The 25,275-nt window shown below is 40.0% G+C and overlaps 1 protein-coding gene across 3 annotated transcripts in view; it reads left to right on the top strand.

Annotated features, from left to right (window-relative positions):
- Window positions 1–25,275, top strand: part of LOC149205374 (uncharacterized) — a 469,574-nt gene that overhangs the window by 108,181 nt on the left and 336,118 nt on the right. For all 3 annotated transcript variants that reach the window (XM_089395025.1, XM_089395023.1, XM_089395024.1), the window contains exon 4: window positions 13,239–13,335. In XM_089395025.1, coding sequence (XP_089251151.1) covers window positions 13,239–13,335 — 97 coding nt within the window. The remainder of the gene's footprint in view (window positions 1–13,238; window positions 13,336–25,275) is intronic.

The following is a 25,275-nucleotide window of genomic DNA, read 5'->3' on the forward strand; positions in this document are numbered from 1 at the left end:
AAAAAATATGCATGCTCACAAATGGCCAAGAAATTTTGACAGGTTTTGAGCCCCCAAAAAGGTCAAAAACACCCCAAAAATGACCTTTCTGCCCCTTTTTGGACACATAGGAAGCAGTGTTGGGAAAACTTAGTTTTGGAGGGGAAAATGGAGGCCAAATTCAAAAATTCCACTTGTTCTGGAAAGTAGACAGGCAGACCTTTCCAACAAGCACACTTGGAGCAAATTTGGACACCGGGAAGGCCTCCAAAAGTAGCTGCAAAAAGGCGCTACGCATAGGGAAATCAACGCGGCGCATTGGGGAAATTTTGCTCAGTTTGACAAAAAATACTCTGATTTTCGCCTAGTTTCTTGAAAGTTTGACTTTTCTTCTTCTAAATGTTAAATTCATGATGTAATTTAATGTAATTTGATGGATCTTGATGTAATTATGTTAAATTTTCACTCATAGAGGTAGATTCATCTCGGAAAAGGTAGTTTGCAACTAAATGAATCAGTTCCCTAGTTTTTAGAGGCACGCTGTTCCACTGCCTACTTTTTAGTTCTCAGTTTAGAATTTGTTGGAATAGCTCCTAAACTTATGAGCTCGACCCCTAGAGGCTAGGATGAGTTATTGTTTGCTTATATCTTGTGATTTTTCAGTCATTAGCATGGTTGGACTTTTGAGAAAGCTTGGAGCTCCATTGTATACATATTTCAGCGGTTTTGGCTAAGGAATAGACCAAGGTTTGCAGCACTTTATGGGATTCATGTGGCATCTTGCTTTGGTATTCTGTTTTCTTTTGTAATTGTAAGTTTACATGTGTTTTATGTATGCCATTATCTCTCTTTCTTCATCTTAAATAAAACAAACAAGGATAAAGGTAGAATCCATTGAAATTGCAGTGCTCTACATAGGGTTTGTTTAGTTATTTATGTTTTCAGCTGTTTGAAGAAAATCCCTGAGGTTTTCTTGCCCTCTTCAACCCCTCACATGTCTAAAGCTATCCATCTCACTCAATTTGAAGTACTAAATCAATTGCCTAACTTGCCCCATAGAGATCTCTACAAAACTGAGCCTTATTCCCCAGACCCAAATTTGCCTTTCCATTTGAGCCAACAAAACATCATCAAATTCAATCAAACTCTTTTGCACACATACCTAGCGTAAGATCAGTATTCACATAAGTGATCTCAAGCCCTCATTGATCATATTTTGCTGAGATAGACAAGGAGAGAGCCCTCTCCCGACCTGGTAGGGCTAGCTACCAGGTTAAGCGTGGTTTGATGTTACCCTAGATCCTATCTTTCTCAGCCTGAGGTAGATTTAGGCACTAACACATCTTAGGCCTAATTTTGCACTAATTAACTTACTTCCAAGCATAAGCCTGGTCGACAGAGAGATAGGACCACCTTTCTCATCTAGCTTGCAAAGTCTAGACCCTTTTTAGTGGTTAACACGGTGACCTTGTAGTTGTCAGAGCCACAATCTCTTCAACGCTGTAGGCATCGGGTGGTTAGAACTCAAGTGAGGGGATTGTTAATCAATCCATTGCATGCTTCCCCTTGGTTTCTCTCTCACAACCTACTATAGAGACTAGTTTCAAAACAACTGAGGGAAATGATTCATCTAATTAGGCACTTAACTTAAAAGAAACCAAGATCTTGCATTTCACTTAGACTTTAGGTGTTGCATCTCATTTAGGATAGTGAAGCATCCTTAGTCAACAACTGTTCATCTGGTTACTTGGTAAATAATTCATATTAAGCAAGTATTTGATTCCATTTAAGGCACTAGTCTTTCAAATTAATCCAATCTAATCCTTGAACTTGCCAAATTAACCAAGTTGCTAGGCCATTAAGTTCTGTCCCCTGGATTTGTCGGTTGCCGATGGGTCTTTCCATCTTCATGTTTCATAGGGACTACCCCCCATAGCCTGCTGTAGGGAGACAACTAAAATAGAGAGGGCGGGGATCAAAGTGACATCCCCCGCCCTGAGTGTTGTCGCGTCTTGCCTTTACAATTTGGGTGACAACATTTTATGGGGTCGTTGCCAAGGACTAATCTTTTGGTTCTTGGCACTTCAACAACATTCTCTACATCTCTTGATCTTTTCATTCTCTCATTCTTTATCTTCTCACCAGTCTTCTCATCACCTTGTTCACCTTTTCTATTTGCACCTTTAACACCTGGACGTTTGGGTTAGTTTCCTGTTTGGGTGGCGACTCCACTTATTCATCTATTCACAAGAGCTTATACTAGAAGAAATCCTGGTAGCTTGGTTAACCCTGCTCCTGATCCTGAAAAGGCTCTAAGAGCTCGGTTAAGAAAATTACATTCTAGTAAGCATTTAATCTTTCTTAGATAGGAAGCCCTCCTCGATATCCACTTGCTTTTCCAAGATCCCCTTAGTCAGGACATCATGGAATTTTATAGTCCATGCAACTTTGCCAATATCTAGGGATATCCTCGTGCTCTTCCTGATGCTGGTTTGGATAAGACTCCTATGTTTCAAGGGAACGATGCAATCACTACAGACGCTCATCTCAGCTCATGCAACCACATATAATCATGACGACATTAAGATGTAGTTCTTTGTTCTTTCGTTAGAAGATGATGCATTGCAATGGTTCTTAGACAAGCCTGATAACTCTTTTGATTCTTTGCAAGCTATCATCAATGCTTTTAAGGGTAAATATGGGGACAAGAAAGGAGGGAGATATTTGTTAAAAGCTATCAACAATATTAAGAAGAATGAAAATGAAACAATTGAAGAATTCAATCAAAGGTTCAATGGCATTGTCAAAGAGATGACTTAGTGTTGAAAAATGTAACTAGGTTCGGTCTTCATAATGACATGTGGAAATATGATTTTATGTAATTGATGAAAAGAAGAAAAATAAAATTATTATTAATGCTTGTCTCATGGGTTTCATGAGCAAGGAATTTTATTTTTAGTGATGGCTCCCATTGTGAGCCTTTAGGATTTGTCATCTAGTCATACAAGTCAATTTGAGTCTATGTCATGTATGAAGGACCCTTCTTGGGCATATTATATTTGTATATGAGTCATTGAAAATGTCAAGTAGCCCTCCAAGACCAAGCACAAGCATTAACTTCAAGTCGACTTCAAAGTGGAATTAATTATCTCCTCTAACAAACATGTTGGCTCACCCTCTTCAAGTCAACTTATTTAAGGAGGAAACAACTATAAATAGGGCTGCTCGACATCACTTTTGAGACAAAATTTCGGTGGAACAGTGATCTGAAATAGAAGTGCGAAAAGGGTAAAAGGAGAAGCCTCCCAACCTGTGAAGTAAAGAAGAAAGAAGAGCGAGGTTCTTAGGGTATTTCTTTGGATTGTTTTAAGGGCATAAAACCTCTATATGTGCTAGAAGTCTGTTGCAGCAGTGAAGGACGAGGAGAAGTCTGTTGTAGCAGTGAAGGACGAGGAGAAGTCTATTGCAATAGTGAAGGTCGAGGAGAAGTCTGTTGCATCTGTGGAAGCCGAGGAGAAGTGTAGTCCTCCTAGGGAGCCGAAGTGGAAGAAGGGCTAGTCAAGAAGGTTCTAAATTAAGGACAAAAATTGCGGACCTAATTCAAGAAGGCCGAAGGTCTAAAGCAGAAGAAAGCCAAGGTTGAAGAAGAAGCCAAGAAGGAGGAAGGAGCAAAAGTTTGACTATCATTGACTAAGGATCTTGTGTCTTGGTCTTGGAGTGGCAGATAGGTCAAGGGTCTTGGTATTCGTCAATTGGAATCTCTATAAGAAGAATTTGTTCGGGTTTTCCTCTCAAGTGGGAGATGTTTTGGCTTGGCTGATAGCCTATATTTTGTGTCTCTTATCTCTTTATGGTTTATGCATTAGTAGTTGTTTGATGAAGAAGAAAACTATTAACCTAAGTAACTGATGATCCTAATCTGAAGAAGTAAGAAGCACTCACAAGCAATTACTAATAGAAGAGAAATCACTTAATTGCTATGCCCGAGATTTCTCAACACTTAGGACTATAAGCCTTTTGAAAAATCCTTATTAGTGCAGTTCCTCGAAGCATTTGTTGTTGATACATTTTATGAAATAAGACTTGCTAAGCCAATTGACTTAGCTTTTGCTCAAGCTATAGCCGAAGAGTTGGAAAAGGATAAGAAAGTGTCTGGTAAATCAGAAATTCTTGGTTTTGAAAGAGGTCTAGTCAAATCTAAAGGGAAAGAAATAAAGGAGGTAGAGCATGACCCAATTAAGGAATTAACTCAGATGATTAAAGAAATGAGAATTGAGCATGCTAGAGAAATGAGTGCCATGCAGCCTAGGCTGATTCAAATGGAATGAAATCAAGCTCAGAATATTCAACCTAGAAATAATAAATAACAATTGAGGTAATAATAATCCATGGCCACGAAGGAACCCTCCCAATGATCAAAGGCATGCCACTATGCTTGAATCCACCAATGTCGTTGATCAGCTTATTCCATTTTGTAGACCTTGTTAAGGGTTCCATGAAGAGAGTTCATGTGCCATCGTTAGAAGACTCTTAGATGAAGAAACCTGTGAACAGGTAAATAATGTCAATCAAAATCCTTCAATGGAAAGTCGTTGGGCAAACATGATCCCCTCATCTTTCACCATCAATAATTTTAGTGATGAAAAGGATCTTGTCACATAGATATACTGTGAAACGCTGTTCCAAGAGTAGATTCTGGAAATTGCTAGAAGTAAAGGTTACACTTATCAAAAGAAAAGCAAAGATTGGAATCATAATAAACAAGAAGTTGCATCTAAAAATCATCAACCGAGATTAAAAATTGATTGGGTTGTAGGGATAAACAATGTCAAAATTTTTGTCCCAGTCTTAGAACTCTTAAAGATTCATTCCCAAATAGCTGCACTTTTCAAGGCTTTAGGCATAGGTCAATAGGATAAGATTTATGTGCACCAAAAAGATGAAGAAATCAAATTGAAAGATTTGAATTGTTACGTGACAAATGAAGATCATCAACCTTTCTTCTTGACTTTAGAGTTTAATGATCGCTTGCTTCACAATTGTATGCTGGATTCAGGGGTCTTGACTAATGTTATAACTAAAAGAGTCATGGAGCAATTAAACTTAAGAATTTCAAGGCCTTATCATGGAGCAATTAAACTTAAGAATTTCAAGGCCTTATCATAATATTTGTTGTATGGATTCAAAGAAAATTGAAGTCCTCGGTGTAGTTAAAGACTTGCAAGTAGCCTTGGCTAATTACCCATATAAGATTATCACCATGGACATAACAATCATTGACGTGCCGAATGTATGGGGAATGCTTTTGTCAAGGAAATTTGCAGCTGATTTAGGAGGATGCATTCAGTTGGATCTGTCATATTCTACTATTCCCGCAACAACAAGTGGTATGGTCAAGTTGTACAGAGAAGTAGAAAGAAAGTATCATGTTAAAAATCTGAAGAGGCCAGACAATGATGAGGAAATTGAATCGCAGGGTCATCCTTCAGAGTATAATGCATTTGTGACTGAATTCTTCCAGCCTATCTATCATTTTTCTTCATCTCACCTTCCGAACAAGAAAAGAAGGCGGCTTGAATTTAACAAAGATATGCAGTGCAGTGATGAGAGTCTACATCAACCTAAAAGGGTCAAAATTCAACAAGGGACATCTGACAAGTAGCCTATCGACCTACCTGCAGGCAAACAAGTGTTCCAGGTTGTGCCACAGGGATGGCATCTGATGCCATAGGGCATCTTCTGTATTGGATTTCTAACCCTACACTCTTAGATAATATTTTACTTATGTCGTTAGTTAGTTTTCTTTTTATGCATTTACATCTTATGTCATTACATGTTAGAATAGGTTTTTTCTATTCCAGCAGATGTTTTATGTATACATGATGATTTTGGTTTTGAGCGGATATCTATTTGATGGACTTTTGTTTTCTTGGATATAGGATTTTGGATTCTCAAATTCTTTTAACGAAGCAACGTGTCCCCGTGTAGAGCCAGAGGTTGACCACACTTTGTCAACAGTCCAAGGAAGCAGAGTACAAAGAAGAGGAGTTTTTTCAGAGATCAAAGTCATTAGCCAGCATGATTATATCATTGTAAACCCAATTTCTGCAAGTTGTATTGTAAATGATGCTAATATGACCATTTAATTATTTAACAACACCTAGGTAAGCCTTTGATTTTGGCAAAGGATTTCATCTTAGGAAGTTTTTTAACCTCCTTGAATTATGTGTGTTTGTAAACATGCATAATTGGCAGAGCTTTTCTTCTAGCTTAAACTCCAATGCTAGGATGGAATTCATTGACAAGGTCTTAGGTGAGTCCTTGTGTTATATCAAGCCTGTTGTAAAAGTGTGTTTGAGAATAATTTTAGTTCATGGTCCCTTGCAGTACACCATGACTAAATTATTTTATTACAAGCACACTTGGTTTTATACTAGATCATATTGTGTTTCAGAATTGGGTAAGTTTTTGAGGGTCTAAGTTTGAATGCATATTTCCCTTTCTAAGGGTTGAATTTGTAATTATTTGATGTAAAAAATATTTGAGGGTGGAAAAAATCATTAATCCCCTCTAGAGTCAATTAATTAATTTTTCTAGCTAAATTAAATAAAAATCCTAAGCCAGAAGATTAATTAATATAGAGTGAAAAAATAATTATAAACAATTAATTTCTCTCCAAGTGGAAGATAATAAAAAAAATCGTGGGTCAAAGGAGAGTCAATTTTTGGAGGTTTCCCACGAAGGGAAAAATGGATATTTTAAGAAAATTTGAGCCCTTGAAACTTGGTGGTTAAGTCAAAGTCAAAATTTTGTGGAAATTAATCCAAAATATTAATTCTTGGATTAATTAAAAGTGGGTTTTAAGAAAATTTCAAAATTTTCCTCAAAATAAAAAATTCATTGGTGGAGATCAAAAGATGATCAAGTTATTTTCAATGGTCGAGATTATTTTGACGAGAATCAAACCAACTAGCCGTTATTTTCCACTTGGAGGGGTTTCTTCTATATAAAGAAGCTATTGAGCTTCTATTTTCATGATATGATGATCTTTGGATGAGAAATTTTTTGTAATGCTTGTATTGAGCTGTTGCTCTGCTGGGAACATTTTTATCATAATAGAAAGACTTTGGGGTTTAATTCATGGTGTTCTTCTGCTAATCTATGGTATGTGTTAGCTATGTGTTATCCTATATTGTGCTAAATAATTTTTCAAATTGTTATTTCATTTGTTAGTGGTAAGAACATTCTATTGGTACGAGTTATTTTAGGTGATTGATCCACCATATGATCTAACAATTTTATCTTGAGAAAATTATAGAGATTTACAGGTACGTTAACTGTTGGGCTCCAAGTTCACAAACTGTGGGGAAGAACCGACTATGTTTGGGCTCTAAGATGTCGTTGTGGTAATTAATTTTGTAGAAGGGTTTTGGCCAATCTATCTTTCGAAATTACTTATCCATTGTCATTTATTTAAAAGATATTTTCAAAAATATTTTTTGATCTTGGGCTAAAAAGAATTAATATGCTAATGAGAGCTTGAATTTTTTTTTTTTTGTAAATATTGTACACTTGTAAATGTTTTGTAAATTATCTTTCTAACCCTTGTTATTTTGCAACACTTGGGTATTTGGGGTTTTATAATTTTGTATATATATATATGGGATTTGGAATTCTTTTATTGACTTGTGCAGGTGATAACTCAAGGGTTTGAAGCAACAATTTTTTTCTGGGCTACTCATCCAAGCGAGGAAGACTGATATAGGCCCGTGAGGGTAAGATCTAGCCTCCCTAGCTTCCATAAACTCAACGTCTAGCTGAGGAAGGGAAGTCTTCGAACATTGTGAAGTGATCATTGGCATTTTTGTGCAATTGCAAGGGTTTCAAAATTCTTTTAGGTCCTTAGGCCTAGCCGTCCTCCTTTGCCTTTGTCGTGAGCCCTAGAGGGCTTTTTAGGCCTATCATCCACCACCTGTGGGTAGTGTATATAGGAGAAAATTTTCCTCCTAGATGGTCCTCATCCGACAACCAACAACCCCTTGCAACCCCCAAATAGCTCGATGTGCTATTTTCTCCTTCACCTGAGCCAACCATGTGGTCCCTTGCCCATCTGTTATGAATGTATGTTTGAAGGTGGGCCTCCCGACCCCAAAGGTATGACTTTTCATTGGTTTGTTTGAGTAATTTTGTTTACTTTTCATGGACACCTTTGGGCATGGATTGGTAGGGGGATTCGACAGAAAGAGTGGGTTAGGTCTGATTCTTGTCTCCATTGCCCAATTTTGTGGTTTCCCTTGTATCCTAGTCCCGTGGGATCTCCTTTACTAACCAATAGCTTTAGGGCTGGCACTACATGGGAAATCCATATTTTGGTTACGTGGTCCTGCTTCTCGACTCTATATAGATAACCCCCCTTCCGCTCATTTTAACCCCACTCATTTTTCCCATTCGTGTCCACGTAGGGTTAGCCTCCCCTTCCCCTTGTCCACACCTTGGGTTGGCCTTGGAACGATGCCCAAAGATTGATGCAACTAAAAAGAAAAGAAAAGCATAATTTGGCCACTCTCAATAGGAAATGTACCACAAAACGCAAAAGTTGGCTAGGACATACAAATTTAGCACGTGGGCAAAAGTCAAACATGAGCTCTACTCCTTATTCATGGCCATCACCTTGGTTCCTCTGGGCCCTATATGAACGCTCTCCATCATTAAGGAACCCATGATTGTCCCAACCCTTGCTGGGCGATGAGCTGCTCCACCTTAAGGGAGTATCCATTGTTATATATTACACATCTTGCTCTCCTCCCCTGGAGCCTCGAGCTATTATGAAGAAAAATCAATCAAAGGCAAAAGGCATATGAAGAAGGGTGGGAAAAAAAGGCCGAGGTAACTCATGTGCCACGATTTGCTCCCTCCTACACTCTTATACTCAGGTATGGGCTTCCCTTATTATAACTGCCCTTGTGACATGACATGTGGTCTAGATGTTTCCCCTAATCCCCACTCTGTTCCATTACTATATCATTTGCCACCTGCCACATGAGGGATGTACCATGGGCATTTCACGCCCTTTAAAGGTTGAAAACACCTAATATGGTCCTTGATTAACCCCTTATTGAGCTCAGAGACACTTGTACATGCCAAAGCCCATTATGGAAGGGCGTGCCACCATGAAGTGCCCCATTGATTCCATGACTTGCAAGCGCTTTTACTTGATTATTCTAAGGATTTGTTGTATTAGAAGGCCAGGGAATGCATTGGATCTTATGTAGGATTGCAGGCCAGTCTCCATTTGGGGCTTGGTCTCCCTATACGGGGTCCTAGCCCTCCAGAGGGCCACATTGACATTTGTAGGGTGAGTGTTGAGAGCCATGGGCCTCCACCATAGCAGAGCGTACTTCATGGATCCCCAACACCACTCGTTGATTTCTCGTGTTCCACCTTTTGGATGAGGATGATGCACCTGGTTCACCATGCCCAACCGGCTCCACACATGCACCATTCACTTGGCAGATGTTCCAGAGTCCAGAGAATGTCTCCTGTTGTAGATGGAGGGCTTATATCATCATCCTAACCCTTACAGATGGTCTACAGGCATTTTCAATCAACTTGGAGACCCATGAGGATGTCCTTGTGCCCCCCTACACCCACTTGGGAGCACCATAGGTTCTTGCTTGGAAAACAAGGGGCCAACCCCTTGTCCACTATGTTTGGAGTCCAGTTCTTCATCATGGCACCCCTTGGACTTCATTAGGCCTCCTCAAAGGCCCAACGACTCACTTTGTTCATCATTCGACCCTCTTGAGAGACTTCTTATTATGTTATTGAGCTATTTGGTGGGCTTGTCACCAAAAGTATTGTTATTATGCACATTATTTTATTTTAGGGGATCAATTAGGCCAATTTAGCTAAATGGAATTCATTAGAGAGTGTATAAATAGAAGTGAGATGATTCATTTTCATCATCATCACTTGGATTGGGTTCTCATCTCTTTTGAGATTTTCACTATTCCTTTTGGAGGAGGATTTTGGATGTAATGGATGAATTTGATGTTTGGATATCTCTCACTTGTCTTGGAGCTTCATTATTGGCATAATTTTGGTGATTGGATATACTCTTTGCACGTGTAAGTAATATTTTCATGTTTATTCTTGTTATTTGCTTTAATACATCAATGTTTTTGGGATTTTCGCTATACTAAATCTGAAATTTACTTTTGTTCTTATACGAAATTGTGGAAATTTAGTCTTTTGTAGCGTTGCATCATCTCATGTATCATGTGTGAAATGGTGAATGTTCCTAGAGATTGTTTCTATTAAACACATCTTGATAAGTCATCAATTATTGCAAATTGAAGTATAAATCCTTCTAGCAGTTGCTCTCATGCCGTAATTGCCATGTGAAGTTGTCTAGGAGGCTCCTTGATTGGGTGTAGTTCCTCTAAATCATAAATTTCATCTTGAATCCATATTCCCAAAAGGTTAGGCACTGATCCTTCCATAGGTGATCAATTTCAAAAAGAATTCCTCACCTTCCCCTCTTTTCCTAGGCCTAGCCTCCATAGGTCTCATAGGGCATCACTTTTCTCATGATTTAGCCATCAAAAGAATTCGATCTCTTGCCCACAACTGTGTTGGTGAGTCTTCTAGAGGCCCTCCAAATTTCACAAAATTCCAGTGGTGTGACCTTGAGATATTCCAATGCCCTAACTCGAAGATCGATTCTTGCCCTTGGTTTCCCATTGCTAGTGACCTCATTAGGATCATGGCATTAAATCATCAAAAGAAGATTCTTTCTTTGATCCTCAACCCTTCCCTAATTAGGTCAAGTACATCCTTGGTTGATCAACTCCATATCCTTGACCTGATTTTGGGTCCACTTGGCCTTTTGTGGTCCCCCAACTTGCTGATTCCAATTTCACAAAGATCACATAAAATCCAAGTCTCCATAAAGATCTCTAGGTCTAAGGACCATCTTGACAAAGCATACTCTTAAAACCTAGCCCTAAGGATCCTCTTGGCCCTTCCTAGAGAGCCCATCACCTTACTTCTAAAGCAAGCAACCCATTTAATTGAGTCTCTCTTGCGAATAGGCTTAGGAATCACTTCTTTATCTTATCATTGATTATATCTATCCTAGTGATTCCTCACATACTGGTACTCCCATTGGTGAAAGTCCATAAAGAGCAGGGAGCCTTAACTGGGGTGGCAATGGGCTATCTCTCCATTGTTGCCCTCAACCTAGTAGTAGCTCTATAGGATCCCCTCCTAGGAGCGCTGCTAGTTTGAGCGGTAACATTTTTGGCGCCATTGCTGGGGAGACAAGACGTGTGTCTTGCTCCTCATACGACAATATCAATATATCATTCATGGCGACTCCACTAGAGGAACAAAGCCCTAGTTCCTCATTAAGCTTGAAAGTCAATGCTTGTAGGGTGAAGCAAGTATTTGTAAAGGTATTTTAATTCACCCAGGCGACTCCATTTTGGCATTATATGTAAAATCATGAAAAATGGCTAGTCTCAATCAAGACCTTCAAAAATTACAAAAGGTTGGGGACCAATATATTGAGCTTTGTAAAGATTTATTGGAAAACATGGATAAAGAATTCATGCTCAGGTTTCATAGGACAACACAAAAACAACTATACCTAGTAATGTGTGCCTATGAGAAGGATCCTAGTTGTCTCTTTGACTTTGCTAGCCAGACCTGTGCTCTTAGTATTTTGACTGACCTTATCAATGAAAAATATTATAATCAGTCGCAAAGTCCCATGAAATGTAATCAGTTGGATGATCAGGGTGACCTTGAAGAAAATTCAGATGCGGAAAATGATCATGAAAATGAGGAATATATGGAAGAATGGGATCCATCTAAAGAAGGTCGTGATAGCCATAAGACCGTAGAGGGCCTTCAAGATGTAAATTTAAGGATTGAGAATGTCCATGACATGAGTGAAAGCCCTATTGAAGTCTATGAAGATAAACACGATGAAGTAGGGACCTTCATTCAAGAAAGAGGGTTTGAAGATATGAATATCGTAGTTCCCTGTGAAGATGATATTTCTAATTTCTTTTGCATTAATGAAGGAAGATGGGATATGGGCAGCCATCATTTTGATAGTGACCCTATTTATGATACTGACACGGAAGATGAGGTTGAAATTGACTCTCCTTTTCTCGAAGACATTAGTCATGATAGGACTACTCACACCATTGAAAGAAAAACTCGATTTTTGTTTCTTCTTTCTCTCTCTTGCTTCCAGCTCCTCCTCTTGAATTTCACAGTGCTTCTCTTGGAGATCGAACTTGCTTGAGTGATCATTCAAAGGAGGTCAAACTATCTCTACATATACACATCCAGGAGGTCCAATTACCCCTTTCGAGGCCGATTTGAGGAGGCAGGGCCGACTTGGTCTTGGAGACACAAAAATTACATTTTTGACTCAAATAAATTTCTTTTTCGATTTTCTCTCCAAAGTCCAACTGGGACTCGACTCAAGGACAATAAATTGACTTATTACAAATACTCTTTTGACTCAATAAATCCTAGAAGCATGAGGAACATGCTTGACCTAGTTGACCAAATAATTTGACCATGAAACCCATGCTTGAAAATAATATTTCTTTTTCTTTTTTCTGATCTTTTGCATAAAATATATAATGACATAGGTACAATATCAATTGTGAAGACCAAACTTAGTTACATTTTCTAACAAAAGGAACTGAATTACTGTTCAGTGTGTACTCTTTTGCATGGTATATTTTCTGTGCCTTTTATAATCTACTGAGGAACTTTATAAATAGCTTGATTAACTTTGACCCCATATCATTGTTGGAGTAGCCTTTCAAAAAGCTTGTTTTATTTGTACTTTGTCCTTTTGTTAACAGTGAACCCTCCAGAGACACTGGAGTTTTAGGATTACCATCAACTGCTTTTCAAACTGTCCGAAAAAGTTGAAACTTTGAAAGTATGAGAGAAGATCTTTTTATATTTACTTTAGCTGCTTTGGAATTCAGTTGGAAGTCAGTTTGTGTGTGTATTAAATATTTATTGCTAATTATTTTCACTTATGTTTTGTATTTCTAGTGTTTTATTGGATCAAGGGACAAGGGATTGACAACAAATAGACTAGGCATGGTGGTCAGATGCAGTCTTAATGCACATGAAACTGTCCATGTTTCTCCTTCGATATTTTGGTTAACCTTGTTCTTTTTATTAGGGAGTGGACATTGACATATTTTCTTCCATTTTCACAGACAGGTTCAGAGTCTGCTCTTGGAGCTGTTGTGGGTGGGACTAGTATAGAACAGCGTGAACGTTCAGCTAGTGAAGTGGCAAGCCGTAATGTTGCAGGTTTATCTGTCTATCTTATTTATCCATAGTTATTTGCATGAAGATATGAACTCCACATTGTAAAAATAAATGTAGATAAGTGCGATTACTCATGTAGTATTGATGATTATTGGGGTCTTCAACTGATTTCTTTGTGCAACTTCTTAAAATTGCTGCAGTGGAAGTAACTGCAAGAGGATCATTCTAATTCAATTTAAATGAAAGCATGGAAACAAGTCCTTTTAATAACGACACCATCTTGGGTATTCTCTAGAAATCATGAATTTGTGGTGGATTATACCAGTGCTGACTATTTGATCTTTATGTTTAATGACTATTTGAGCTTTATATTTAATCTGTTTATATTCAAGACCTTAAGACAAATGTTGAACTCAGGAAACCTGAAAATTGGGGAAAAAATGGAGAAAACTCGGCAAGCACAAACTCACACCTAAAAGAGTTGGAAAACTTGATGAACTGAAAATTCCCTAAAATACGAGAGAAATTGGACATTTTTGCAACACTGTTTAAAACAATATAATTGAAAACAACAAAAATTATAAAGGCTTGCCAAGTAACAACTATCTATGCAATTCAAATCCTTATCTGCTGAAACTGCGTGATAACCAAGGTTTCCTCAAATCTTTGCATGGATTGAATAATTTCCTTTTTGTTAGGTTAGTAGACACTTTTGGAGAATGAGCCACATACAATAGGCCTAATTGAGGTCTCTCTCTTTCTTTCTTTTATTCTGTCTCGTCTATTTTTGGTGGCAAGCAGCAGCTAGGGACCCATGACATTTCTGACACCAGATCAGTAAGATGACAAACCTCCTCTAGATTTTCAACTGTCAGATCTGCCCACATAAGGCTTTTGAGGTGTTCTAGTTCCCAATCCTAGCAGAGGGTTCATCTTAGCTCTCAACGCAGGTCAGTTGCTTGCACCCCACCCTTCAGGGTGTTAAATTTTGAGAACATGGTACGTATTTCTACACTCAGAAATAAAACACTGAAAACAACCAGGAAAATAAAACTGTTAACACCTCGGAAAACAGCAAATCCAGAATGCTAGATCTGCATACATGAACTGAAAATATGAAGAACGAGCTACAGGACTCAGGAGTCTAAACATTGTGTTGTTATCTGCTAATCTATATAAGCAGAGTCTGGAAATAGCGGACAACAAGCACTATTGTTATATTCAATCAGGCATATGTTTATTAAATCAGAAACCAGAGATTACCATAGCTCAAAACTTAACTGTCAAACTCACTCAAATTTCTAAGAGACACATGAATGGTCCTCCCTATCTCTCCTTCATAGAATAGGAGAGGTCCAGGGTTACAATGCATGTGGATGTATTAAGTGGAGTGTCGGCTTTAACTGTCTTAAATCTCTATCACCTAGGATAGTGCACTCAGGCTGTATTAGTAAATTGCCAAGAATAACATGCGCACTACCAGTGAATTAAAGTTCATCAATGTCTTGGAGCTTGTTCCCTCCTAGAATAAATCATCCACCATGCAAGGCACTTTTCTTAAAACTGGAAATTTCCTCTAACCATGCGCCTAGTATAAATCTGGAATAATACTCTAGTGCTGTGTTTTTTCCATTCTTAAGAACATCACTTAACTTAAGAATAAAACATCTAAATTAGAACAAAAATAACACTTATATTAAATAATGACCCAGGCTTAGGTTAAGGCCGGCCTAGTCTAAACACCCCTTATGTGCATTTATTATAATGACTTGTTTATGGCTAAGGCCAACCAACCTTGTGAATCCTGTTGTGGGCCCATAAACCCTCACAAGGTAAATGCCCTACCTACATGAAAGTTATAATAAATCCTTAATGTCATTTGTAATCACATCCTGTGAGATCATGCGGTCAATCTTTAGCATAAGGGAATTGTCTTTTATCTGTGTTTTTAGCCTATGGGCACCCATACCTTTTATTTTACTTTTCATACTTGGTGTTCTAGTTGTGATTGGGGTTTCTCTTTTGTGGTGACATTCCTCTCTTGTGTGCAATTGTGTAGGGCTGGTTTTCCCTCTTAGCACCCTCATTGCAGGGCTGATTTCACAGATATTGGCTGAGCTGTTACAGGTTTCTACTAGGGCTGGTTTTCCCTCTTAGCACCCTCATTGCAGGGCTGATTTAACAGATATTGGGTGAGCTGTTACAGGTTTCTACTAGGGCTGGTTTTTCTCTCACTTGTGTACATTATCCTTCTCTTTCCAACACATATTTATGTTGATGTTTGTAGCTCGGGCAGGTCCTTCTGTACATGCCTAAGTGTCTAGGCATACAAAGGTTGGCCACATCTGTTAATTTATGGTATGTTCTATGCTTAGTGCAGTTTACTTCAATTTCGTCTTATTAGCCACTGATTAGCAATCACATTAACATATAGTAAAATGCAGATAGAACATTAATAGATTGACATAAAACAAGCCAAGACAAGAGACACCAGATGTGGCGGCTAGCCAGGGACAAACCCAATGCGGGGAAACCCTTTGATCAATTCTTCTATAATCTTCAATAGTTCAGCAGAGAGAGAAATAGTACAATTGTACAGATCTGTAATTTTTATGACAGCAGTAATAGAAACCCTAACCAGCACTTGCAAAGTAGATCAAATGGTCCACAAATGACCTTGAGTCAACCTTGGTCAACTCAGCTTTGAACAGCAATGAAGGGCAGCCCAAAACAGCCCAAAAGAAATGGTCAAAACAGGTCAACGTATTGGCAGCCCTGTGGTTTGCCCTAACCAGTCAGCGCTGGTCACTTTGTTGGTCAAATCAGGTCCTCGGATGGCAGATCAGGATTGCGGCTTGCTTGAGGGAGACTCCCCACACTAGGCCGTAGACAAAATGCCTCCCTCGCTGGTCAACGCAGTCATCCCTTGCTTGCTGCACCCAGGTCAACGAAAGTCAACGCAGAACAGACTTGCGTCCTCCTCCTTGCTGCGTCCTTCTCCCACGTGAGAGCTACTCCATGTTAACCCAATCAATTAAGGAGAGTGAGAGGAGAAGATAAGATGAGATGAGATAATGGAATAATGCCTCCACCTATCTTGAATTTATATGGGACATTGAACATGTGTGCCACACATTTAGCTGCTGGCCGACCTTGACAATTTGTCAAGTAATTACAAGTAAATTCATATCTCCATAAATACTTGTCGGAATCGGATGATCGTTAGATCAATCCTACACCTTTCGACGAGAGGGATCCAGGAAAAATATCAGCTGCCATAAATAAGGTGACCCAGATGGAGTTTGGCCCTAGTTGCCAAATTTAACACTCCCTCTCAACTAGGGAGAACTCCATCTGCTAATCCATCCGACCGTCGGTACTATCTCTGCTGTCAAATGCACTGCCTTGCACTGCTCGGCTCTGCTCTGCTCTGCTGAACTATGAAGAAGAAGAAGTGATTGAGGATGTATCATACCATCCTCCGCTGACCCGAAGTCAATCCTAGAGAGTGTGTCATACCACTCTTACTGATCCCAGATCAATAGAGGTCATCCTAGGATAGGGAGTATGGTAGATACAATGATGCGTCCATCGATAATACTACTATGGTCCCTAACCCCATTTCCCTACTCATTGATCAGATGAGAGGTACCTCCCATGAGTCCCAGACTGCATGGGTAGGATGCCTTGATAGGGGAACTAATCATCCTGTCCCTAAGTTGCCACGGGGTATCACAGGGGAAGGCTGAACCTTTCATCTTGTACATAGCGTACCACTAGGGGAGGGTGAGTCACCCTATGGTCATGTGTCGCTCCAAGAAGTACCTCGCGCCCCCTTGAGCTCCCAGAGCTCAGTGCATACATCATGTAGGACCCTCATAAGAGGGTCTCTCAATGACACTAAGTCGTTCTCGGAAATTCAAGAATTTGACCTTTCCCAGGGCTTCGTAAGAATGTCAGCGACTTGCTCATCTGTACCGATATGTTGGAGCCTTATTGCTCCCGCTGCACCATATCCCAGATATAGTGGTACCTGATATTGATATGCTTGGAGTGATCATCAAATACGAGATTCTCTGATAAACGAATCCCGCTCTGGTTGTCACATAGGATCACGATAGTATCCAATGTAAATCCAAACAACTCACTGAAGAGCTTCCGCAACCAGACAAGCTCACAAGAGGCCATACTCGCAGCAATGTAACCTGCCTCAGCATTGCTCAAAGCCACCGACTTCTGCTTCCTGCTCATCCAGGATATCGAGGCAGATCCCAAAGAGAAACAACACCCGGAAGTGTAGTTTCGGTCCACCACACTGCCTGCCCAATCAACATCGGTATATCCATGTAGTTTCACATCTCTGGCAGTGTATCTCAACCGATGAGTGATTGTGCCACGAAGATATCTCAACAAATTCATGGCACCAATCCAATGTGTGTGGTGAGGTTCAACCATATGTTGACTCAAAGTGTTGACTGCAAAACATATATCCGGACGGGAGTTCACCAAGAACATCAATGCTCTGATGAGTTGACGATAGTCGGTAACATTTTGCAAAGCAGGTCCGGCAACACTACCGCTCAACTTCTCGAAGTCAAGCTCCATCAGGGTAGTCACGGGCTTGTAGTCCACCATATCGAATCTCTCCAATATCTTCACCACATATTTTCCTTGAGATAGGAAAATCTCCCCTGGCTTCTGCTAGACTTCCAGTCCTAGGAAATAGTGCATCAGTCCTAGGTCCTTCATCTCAAACTCGGAAGTCAACTCCCTCTCACCTTTTTGAATGAGAGGGTCTGTACCTGTCAGAAAGAGGTCATCATTGTACAACACTAGTATGAGAGGTTTATCATCTTCAACTTTAAAGTAAAGGTTAGGGTTGGCTTCACTCCTAGTGAATCCTACCTTCATCAAGTAGCTATCGATCCTCTCATACCAAGATCGGGGTGCTTGCTTCATCCCACAGAGGGCTTTCTTCAACCTGCATACGTGAAATTCCCGATCATGAATCTCAAGTCCTTCGGGTTGTTCCACATAGACTTCCTCTTTGATCGAACCATGCATGAATGCGGTCTTGACATCCATTTGATGTAGGTTCCATCCTTGCGAGGTAGCAAGGGCTATGATCGAGCGGATGGTGGTGTATCGGGAAACAGGTGCAAATATCTCGTCATAGTCTATACCTTCCTTTTGAGAGAAGCCACGAGTGACAAAACGAGCCTTATACTCTTCAACACTTCCATCAGCTCCATGCTTTATCTTGTAAAGCCATTTCGAAGTGACAACAATTTTGTCCTGGGGTCTGGGGACCACATCCCAGACATCGTTCTTTATGATGGACTTGTATTCCTCAGTCATAGCGTCCTTCGATACTTGATGCTTCATAGCTTCAGCGAACAATGAGGGCTCATTTTGAATGATTGTGCTTATAATGGTCAAGTATCCATGATATCTAGTTGGCTTCTTGATTTCCCGGAAAGTCCCTCTAGGTGCAATGTGTCCTTCAGCATCATCAAGTGTCCCCCTAAGCCATGAGGGCCTCTTCCTAGAAGAGGAAGGCTCTTGCGGAGGGGGATCAATAGGGTCCATGGGTTCTTCCACTTCGGCCATCGTTTCATCTTGCTTTTCCTCTGGTTTGTTGGTGTCAGCGTCTCCAGATTTTCGTAGTATAGGAAGATTGTCAATTTTGCTAAGAGCCATATCTTCATCAAAGGTGACATCATGGCTAATCTCAACTTCCCTTTGACCAGCCACATAAATTCTATAGCCCTTAGTATTTTCGCTATAGCCCACGAAGATTCGCTTCTTTCTAGATGCACTCAATTTATTCCTTTTCTCTTTCAGCACATGAAAATAAACAGGACTTCCAAAAATTCTAAAATGAGATACATCAGGTTTCTTACTAGTGAACATCTCTTCGAGAGTCTTGGAGTCGAATGCTTGATGAGGGCATTGGTTTTGAACATATATGGTAGTATTTGTAGCTTCGGCCCATAGAAACTTCGAAAGCCTTTGCTCATGGGGCATGGAATGAACAATTTCCATAATTGTACGATTCTTCCTTTCCGCCACACCATTTTGCTCAAGAGTGTATGGTGTTGTGGTCTCCCTCTTAATGCCAACTTCTTTACAAAAGTCATGGAACTCATTGGATTCATATTCAGTCCCATTATCAGTCCTTAAGATCTTGATCTTCTTTTCGGTTTGATTTTCGATCAAGGCTTTGAAGTGATGAAACCAGGAGAACACTTCATCCTTCTTTTTCAAGAAGTATATCCAAGTCTTGCAAGAATAATCATTTGTAAAAGTGAGGTAATATAAATATCCTCCCAAGGAGTTCACAAGCATCATACCAGATATGTCGGAGTGAACCAACCGCAATATATCAAAGGTCTTGCTGTGGCTTGAGGGGAATGGTCCCCTTTTGAGTTTTCCTTCAGCACATCCCGAACATACACCTTCTTGCTCTACTTTAACTCAGGCATCCCTGTCACCATTTGTCTCACATCAGGTAGAGCTTTATAATGAAGGTGAGCAAACCTTCGGTGCCATAGTTCAGACTGAAGAGATGTGTCACTAGACATGACACCCAACGGACTTCCTCCGACTTGATATAAAGAGTCAACTTGAAACCCAAGAGTGAAAGCATCTTTAAAATTATTTTTCCATACATGTACCTTGCCATCGAAGAAGGCCACCTTGTAGCCTTTGTCTTCCATTGCCGAAACGAACACCAGGTTCTTCTTGAGATCAGGTACATACAAAACTTCTTGCAAGTGAATTGTGTTACCCTGATTCAATTGAAGAGAAACATTCCCTATGCCTTTCACGTGATATTGTCTCCAAGAATAATTTCCAGGTTGGTCTCCTTCTCTATTAGATTAGAGAGAGATTCTTTGTAACCAGTGAAGTGCCTTGAGGCACCACTATCAATAAGCCAATTGCCTAATGAGTCCGGAGGAGAAGTAGTAGAGAGGGTCGATATCAGATAATATTCATCTTGCTTATTGTTAACAACGTTAGATTCATACCTGGAGTTTCTTGCCTTCTTAGGGGGTTGACCACTTCCTTGATTTCCGACATTCCTCTTTCCTTTGCCATTGAACCTGTCCTTCCTTTGATTGTTGTTGGAATTGCCTCAGGAGTGATTTTGATCATCTTCATGAATGTGTCCTTTCTATCAGGACACTCCCTCGCATAGTGGCCAATTTTGTAGCAAATAAAACATCACCCTTTCCTTCCACCTTTCAGTCCGTCCTTTCCCTTAGATTTTGACCCGGAATTATTTCTCCTTTTAGCATGAGAGGAGAATGTAGCGGGATTGCCTCTAAGTACAGGCGTTTCCTACTCTTCCATCCTTGTCTCTTCTTGAATGCATCTCGCGATCAATTCTTCAAATCCTGGAGTTACATTATTGTTGAGAAGAGTGGTTCTGAATATATACCATTTAGATGGGAGCCCTCCGAGAGTTGTGATGGTCAGTTCCCTGTCAGGAATGACTTCCCCAATTGTTAGGAGATCATTCTTGATCTTGGTGATCCTTAGGATGTAGGCTTGCATACTTTCATCTTTGCCCTTCTTGATTTCCTTGAGCTTATTCTTAAGGAACAAAACTTGATTTGCATCATTAAATTTAAATAAGCTTACTAGTCTATCATAGATTTCCTTGGACGTGCTCAGCTCCAAAACATAGGCCACTAGGCGCTTGTCGATAGAGTCCCAAATGATCTTCTTTGCTTTGACTTCTCCCTTGGTCCACTTATTCCTAACAACAACAGATGCATTTGATGGAGGCTCAGTGATTCTGCCTCTCACATGATCCAACACTTCCTGCTCTTCCAATGTCAAATCGAGAGACATCTTCCATCCGTGATAGTCAAACTTCTCACGGAGCTTGTCTTCGGCGAGGAAGTGTGATGAGGACGCCATGAAGTCTTTAAGATTGCTTCAACAGCCTTCGGTGATTGCTCTTGCTCTTGCTCTTGCTTGGGCTTTGTCTTCACCTCAGCTCCGATACCATGTTAATTTATGGTATGTTCTAAGCTTAGTGCAGTTTACTTCAATTTCGTCTTATTAGACACTAATTAACAGTCACATTAACATATAGTAAAATGCAGATAGAACGTTAATGGATCGACAGAAAACAAGCCAAGACAAGAGACACCAGATGTGGTGGCTAGCCAGGGACAAGCCCCAATGCGGGGAACCCTTTGATCAATTCTTCTTCAATCTTCAATAGTTTAGCAGAGAGAGAAATAGTACAATTGTACAAATTTGTAATTTTTATGACAACAATAATAGAAACCCTAACCAACGCTTGCAAAGTAGATCAAATGGTCCACAAATGACCTTGAGTCATCCTTGGTCACCTCAGCTTTGAACAGCAATGAAGGGCAGCCCAAAACAACCCAAAAGAAATGGTCAAAACAGGTCAACGTATTGGCAGCCATGCGGTCCCTAACCAGTCAGGGTTGGTCAATTTGTTGGTCAAATCAGGTCCTCGGATCGCAGATCAGGATTGCGGCTTGCTTGAGGGAGACTCCCCACACTAGGCCGTAGACAAAATGCCTCCCTCGTTGGTCAATGCAGTCATCCCTTGCTTGCTGCACCCAGGTCAACGAAAGTCAACGTAGAACAAACCTGCGTCCTCCTCCTTGCTGCGTCCTTCTTCTCCCACGTGAGAGCTACTCCTTGTTAACCCAATCAAGTAAGGAGAGTGAGAGAGAAGAAGATAAGATGAGATGAGATGATGGAATAATGCCTCCACCTATCTTGAATTTATATGAGATGTTGAACATGTGTGCCACACATTTAGCTGTTGGCCGACCTTGACAATTTGTCAAGTAATTACAAATAAATTCATATTTCCATAAATACTTGTCGGAATCGGATGATCGTTAGATCAATCCTACACATCTCGACGAGAGGGATCCAAGAAAAATATCAGCTGCGATAAATAAGATGACCCATATGGAGTTTGGCCCTAGTTGCCAAATTTAACAACATCTCCTTAGATACTTGCTCTATTGTGAACATCTATTGTGAACAAGTTGTTTTTGTAACTTTGCCTTAGTTAGAAAAAGGACATAATTATTGAGCTAAAGTAAACTTAGGAAAAGTAAACTAATACTTTAGTGATTATGTTTTAATCTCAACCCTTAATCTCAAATGAGGTGAAATCTAATCTCAGCTGTCGATCACTTTGGAGATTAGTGTTAGGGATTTAGCTCAATGTAAAGTTATAAAAGCAAGGTTAAAGAGAGGGAGCAAACAATATACAACATCACAAGATTGAGAGAGACATCTCAATGAGTGTGTTGAGTCTGAGGAAGGGGCAGCAAGGAGATCCAGATCAGCCAAGGAGGGCTTAATCAGTTGGATAGATCCAATGTTGTTTGTATTTCATTAGTTGGGCCATTTTCTCAAGAAGGGAGCCCAAGTAAGTTCAAAATTTTAATCAAAAACTTTGATGGCGCAAAATTCGCTGTCATTTTTCATGATTGAGATTGGTATGTTTTGCTTTCCGTTGAATTTTTTCTGATAATACCGTGGTTGTGCTTTTATTCAGTAGATGTAAATCTGCTTGGGACTAATTGCTAGATTGCTAGGGTTAGAAAAATTGACATGGTATCAAAGCGTAAACTTTGAAGAAAGTCGATCTCATAATCACAGTGCTAGGTTCGTATAGGATCATTGGGGCCAGGTTTGGATGCGATCGTACAAGCATAATTCTTTTTAGGGAGGTGAAAGGAATCGACTATATGACTCGATTAACGTTGAAGCTGAAGCGAATTTTTTAGAGGGCTGAATTAAGAAACAAGAAGGCGGCGAGTTAAACATTAGTTTTTAAAATAAAAATTAAAAGAAAAAGAAGGCCTAGCGGCTGGTGGTCGACAATCGCACCCTACTACCAACAGGCCTAATCGGCTGCTAAGAGATTGGCAGCCATAGGTGCCCCCATTGTGCAGAAACCCACAGGGACAATCGACGAGCAACACTCAGGGTGGAGGCAATGGCGGTATAGAGATTCCAATTGAACAATGATTATGGAGTAGTGCGCAAGAGAAAAAGGGGGGGCGACGATCCCCCTAGTAAGCTATAGGGCCCATGCACAGGATATAGGGTTGTGAAGGGATGGCAGAGCTATTAGATAAGAACCAGAAAGGGACTAGAGGGGCTGTTGCATAGAGGGGGAAGAGTTGGGTGAGACGCAGAGGAAGGTTTATGTTGGAATTTCCATGCATGCTAGGTATGGCCTATGACTTGGCAAAGCACATAAACACACTCACAATGCTCAACAATAAACAAATTTGCACAATGGAATATAATAGCAACAAATCAATAGAAGTACACAAGATTTTTGGCCCAAAACACGTTCCTTATTAGTCCATAGATAAGAAAGACTTAGGGCTCCCGTACCTGGGATCATGGCCCTTTACAAACCCTAATACAAATGCTAATATAATACAAAATACAAGTTGGTCCTTTGATTGAAACAACTAGGGATGAGGCCTAATCCTTTAGGCCTTCATCTGCTCATAAAAACAAAGATAAAGCAACTCAACTTACTATTGAATTTCCATGAAACTCTTGGAAATACTAAGACGGGGGTGAATCAATATTTCTTTCCAATTAGGTAATTTAATCTTCAGAGCATTAAGTTCACATTAATCAGTATAAGATAATAGAAACAATAAACAACACCATTCAATAATGCGTAGTAATAAAGACAGTACACACGAGATTTACATGGAAACCCAATGCGGGAAAAAACCACATAATGCTTTTTATATTTAATTCAGTACATCACTTTAGTGCAACTGCACAAGGAAGCCCCAAACTCCCTGAATACAAATATGGAGATTTGTTTTACCAACACCAACTGGATGGAGGCTCCAACCCCCAGTAGGCTATAACCTACTATGGTTTATCAACTACAACTGAATGGAGACACGATTTTACTAGCTACAACTGGTTGGAGGCTCCAACCCCACGCTAGGCTGCAACTTGCCTTGTAACACCGCCCTATTGCCCTGGATTTGTGATGACTGTTTTTTAGGAAAGCATTTGAACCTAGATGAGTTTTATCAGCTCCAACTGAAAGGTTGCACCGACGCCCTATGCAGGGAACGACTTGCCTTAGCACCGCCTTACCACCCTAAGGTGTTCTCAGGCTCCAACATGAAGGAGACTCCACTCTCCTGCCTTGCACCACCCTTCCACGCTAATCAACAAGTTGCTGCTTGCCTTGAAGGCTCCAATCTTCAATTCACACCGACGGACCATGTTTCATAATTTTCAGATTGGATACACCTGTGCTTTGAATGAATACAAGATATACTGAAATATAATCACTGCTGCTTCTGCTCAGTATGGATATCAATGTCAAACCCTGGCAGCGCCACTGATCAACACTGCTTAATCAACTCAATCTCAGTGACAATTCAGACTATTGTACAACTATCAACAAATAGCTCTGCTTCTACACAACCTGTACCACAAATCCTGGCTGTTAACCTTGACATTGTCACTGTACAACAACCACTGTTGCCCTCAAGAAAACACTGCAATGCTCATAAGTGAATGTGCATTAAGAAGCTCATGCACAGTTGCCAAACCAACTCTGCCAAGTTGCGTTTGACCTTATGTAGCTGAATCAGTGCCAAAGGATGTATCTATACGTTGCTGGCATTGATGTCCAATAATGGCTCAGTCGTAGATGTCTTAGGTCAGCTATATGACCTTGCAATTGTCTCAAACTCTGCCTAAGGAGGCCTACCAACATATGTCTTGTACCTGCTCAGATATAGCTCTGAAGCACCTGCATATGTTAGCTTTCTAGCACAAGGACATCAAGATAATCATATGGAAAAGTATGTAGAAATTATACAAATAATATCAAGTCAATCATTGTTAAGCACAACTGCTATCCCACAAGCATCAACAAGTTTATGTTGCTGTAGCATAAATAAATCTAAGTGA

The sequence above is a fragment of the Pinus tabuliformis genome, chromosome 1_2, assembly GCF_031772625.1.
Source record: "Pinus tabuliformis cultivar Carrire ecotype Pingquan chromosome 1_2, CPIR1, whole genome shotgun sequence".
NCBI lineage: Eukaryota > Viridiplantae > Streptophyta > Pinopsida > Pinales > Pinaceae > Pinus > Pinus tabuliformis.